At 40.0% G+C, this 2780-nt stretch overlaps 1 protein-coding gene across 1 annotated transcript; it reads right to left on the bottom strand.

Moving 5' to 3' along the window:
* Positions 1 to 836: 836 nt before the first annotated feature.
* On the bottom strand, positions 837 to 1904 carry LOC107947960 (probable disease resistance protein At1g52660). The gene has a single exon (XM_016882457.1). It carries the CDS (start codon positions 1902 to 1904, stop codon positions 837 to 839), a length of 1068 nt encoding a protein of 355 aa, XP_016737946.1.
* Between the last annotated feature and the right edge of the window lie 876 nt (positions 1905 to 2780).

The following is a 2780-nucleotide window of genomic DNA, read 5'->3' as shown; positions in this document are numbered from 1 at the left end:
GCTGAAGGTGAACAAGTTTTGGTAAAAGTCCACCAGGTATCTCTTTCAGAGTAGGCACATCAAGATTAATGTATCTTAGCTTTATCAACATATCCATGCCTTCAGGGACTTCCTCAATTTTAGTCCAACAAAGATCCAACTTCTTCAATTCGTGAAGCATTGAAAGACATGGCAGATCTCTTAATTCTTCACAGCCATGAAGCGACAATGTTGTGAGGTTCTTTAGCTCAGAGATGGAATTTGGTAAACTCTCGATCTTTGTAAAGGACAAATTGAGAACACTAAGACAAGGTATGTTTGTGAAGATAGAATTTGGAATCTTCTTTATAGGGTTATGCTGCAATACCAAGGTTGTGAGCAGTTGGCATTTTGTGGGTAGCACAGCTATGGAAATTTCTGATATGTAGTTATACATAAGCGATACTTTCTCAATATTCAGATTCCATTGTTCTTTTTTTGGTAACTCTTTTAATTGTAAACCTGCTTGTATCATATATCGAGGATTCATTCTTGTGATTGACAATGCCATGTCTCTCACGCATCATGCATTTTCACAAAGCCACTCGAGACATTTTCCAACAAGCAATTATCTTCTAATTTCTTCAAAATAACATGGCCCTTATCTGTCATTTCTTGTCTTGTACTCATATCATCTATGAATCCTTCATCAATCCAACACTCAATTATGTCAACCTTCCAAATTGTAAAATCTTCTGGGTATAATGCGCAATGTAAGAAACAGTGCTTCATTTTCTCGTCTTTTAAGTGATTGAAGCTAACTTTCAAACTCTCGATCACTTTATCTTCCCCTTCTTCCACTTTCCCTATTCCCTCTTTCAATTCCCTGGGTGCGTTTGTACAAATAAGAGGGTCATCTTCTCCTCTAATGTACCAGCTATGACGACAATTGTAAGAGGCAGACCTGCACATTCCTTGACAATAAGCTTCAAAGTTGGCATTAAAGTTTGATTTTGCACTATATTAGGTCCAACTTTATTCAAGAATAGTATCAATGCCTCTTCTTCTGAAAGGGCCTTCACTTTTATCATCTTACAACCCATAGACTTACAAACTTGCTCCACACGGGTTGTCAACACCAACTTGTACCCATTGCTGCTACTTGGCTTAGGGATCCCAATTTCTTCCAACGAGACTTCACGCCACACATCATCTAGGATTAGAACATGTTTTCCTGCTCTCTTCAGCATTTCGGACAAGATTGTTGCTCGTCTGACCTTGTTTGCTTCTTCGGGCATCTTTCCATTCAATGCACTTGTAATATCATTTTGTAACTTCACAATATTAAACTCCTTTGATATAGTAACCCAAATCACCCTTTCAAATCGTTGTTGTTCCAAAAGATCATTGTGGATGTGCTGCATGATGGTGGTTTTACCCACGCCGCCCATGCCCCAAACCCCAACCTTGCTCACCTCCTCCTGCATAAAACATACCCAAATCTCATTTCTGACAGCTTCCTCTCCAACTAGTTCTGATGTTGGCAGTGGCAACCCAGCACTTGGACCATCAATGGCAAGACCTTCAGAGGCATTAGGAGCTTTAGCAAGAAATTCCTTCATTTCTCGAGTCTTTTCATCAACCAGCTTCCCGTTGCAAGCACGACGGAGATATCTCCCGTTACTGACTTTGTTTTCAACAACTTGCGCTTCCCTAATCATCTCTTTCACATCTTTCAACCAATTTTCAACTCCCTGCTTTGGTATCTTCCCCAGAAGACGAAGAAGCTCTGCTTTCAATTGCAGCTCTATATCTTCCATTTTGCAATTCAATTCATCTCTGATCCTCCTGAATTTTCTCACATAATCGTTCAGCTTTCTATGATATTGCAAATATTTACAAACAGGAGTTCCGAGACAATTTGCAATGCCAACTGTCGAAACCATTCCTCGATTTAAAAATTTTAAAATTTTTAAAAAAATAGGGTAATCGACTTTTGAAAAACAAATGCATGGAGTCGCCACCGATCTTTTGTTTTGGTGTGATCGGATCACCAACTATGAGCAATAATGCACCCTATTTGGAGACAGATGACGAAACAATCGAATGCTCATTTAGATCTTTGGAATTTGTTAATGCGATGTTCATCGCCGAGGGAAGCGAAATTCTGGTGCCAAAATTGTCCAAAACCACGAGGATGAGCCTCCAGCTGACGATTGGAAGAGGGGCCCTACCCGAAAGGGGACTTGGGAGACATCTGCAAGGAAAGGTTGAAACGCCAATGCCGAAAGACAAGAGAGACCGTTTAGGTTTAGGATTTGCCCGGTCTGGCTAAACCTCAAAATCTTGCTCCTTTTTATAGTCTTTGCTCCACTCTCGTTACACGACAATGAGCAAAGAGGGGCAGCTGTAAGGCCCAAATTTTGCCCGGGGCCCAATAAAACCAAACCCAAATTAAACCTAGCCCATTACCCAGTTACAAGCCCAAACCCAATTTTGGCCCAACCTAATCCCATTACACTAGCCCAACCCAAACAAAATAAATAAATAAATAAATAACCTTGGCCACCTACTCCACCACCCTTGTTGGCCACCCACCTTGGCCACCTAAACCACCCCAACCACTCCATTTGTTTACAAAAAAATTATTTGTAAAATTTGGCTATAAAAGCCATTCAAGACATTGTTTTTAGGGGATTGTTTTTTGTTTTTTGGAGGAGGGGTTGTTTTTTTTTTGTTTTTTGGAGGAGGGTTGTTTTTTGTTTTTTGGAATAAGTGTTGTTTTTTGTTTTGGAAAGGCTAGTTTTTGGAGATTAATCAAA

Source organism: Gossypium hirsutum, chromosome A04, assembly GCF_007990345.1.
Source record: "Gossypium hirsutum isolate 1008001.06 chromosome A04, Gossypium_hirsutum_v2.1, whole genome shotgun sequence".
Taxonomy (NCBI): Eukaryota; Viridiplantae; Streptophyta; class Magnoliopsida; order Malvales; family Malvaceae; genus Gossypium; species Gossypium hirsutum.
This window is presented reverse-complemented; position numbering and strand designations above follow the sequence as displayed.

What these genes read in the sequence shown, in the direction of transcription:
- LOC107947960 (XM_016882457.1), bottom strand. Translation starts at nt 1,904, where the DNA reads ATGGTTTCGACAGTTGGCATTGCAAATTGTCTCGGAACTCCTGTTTGT.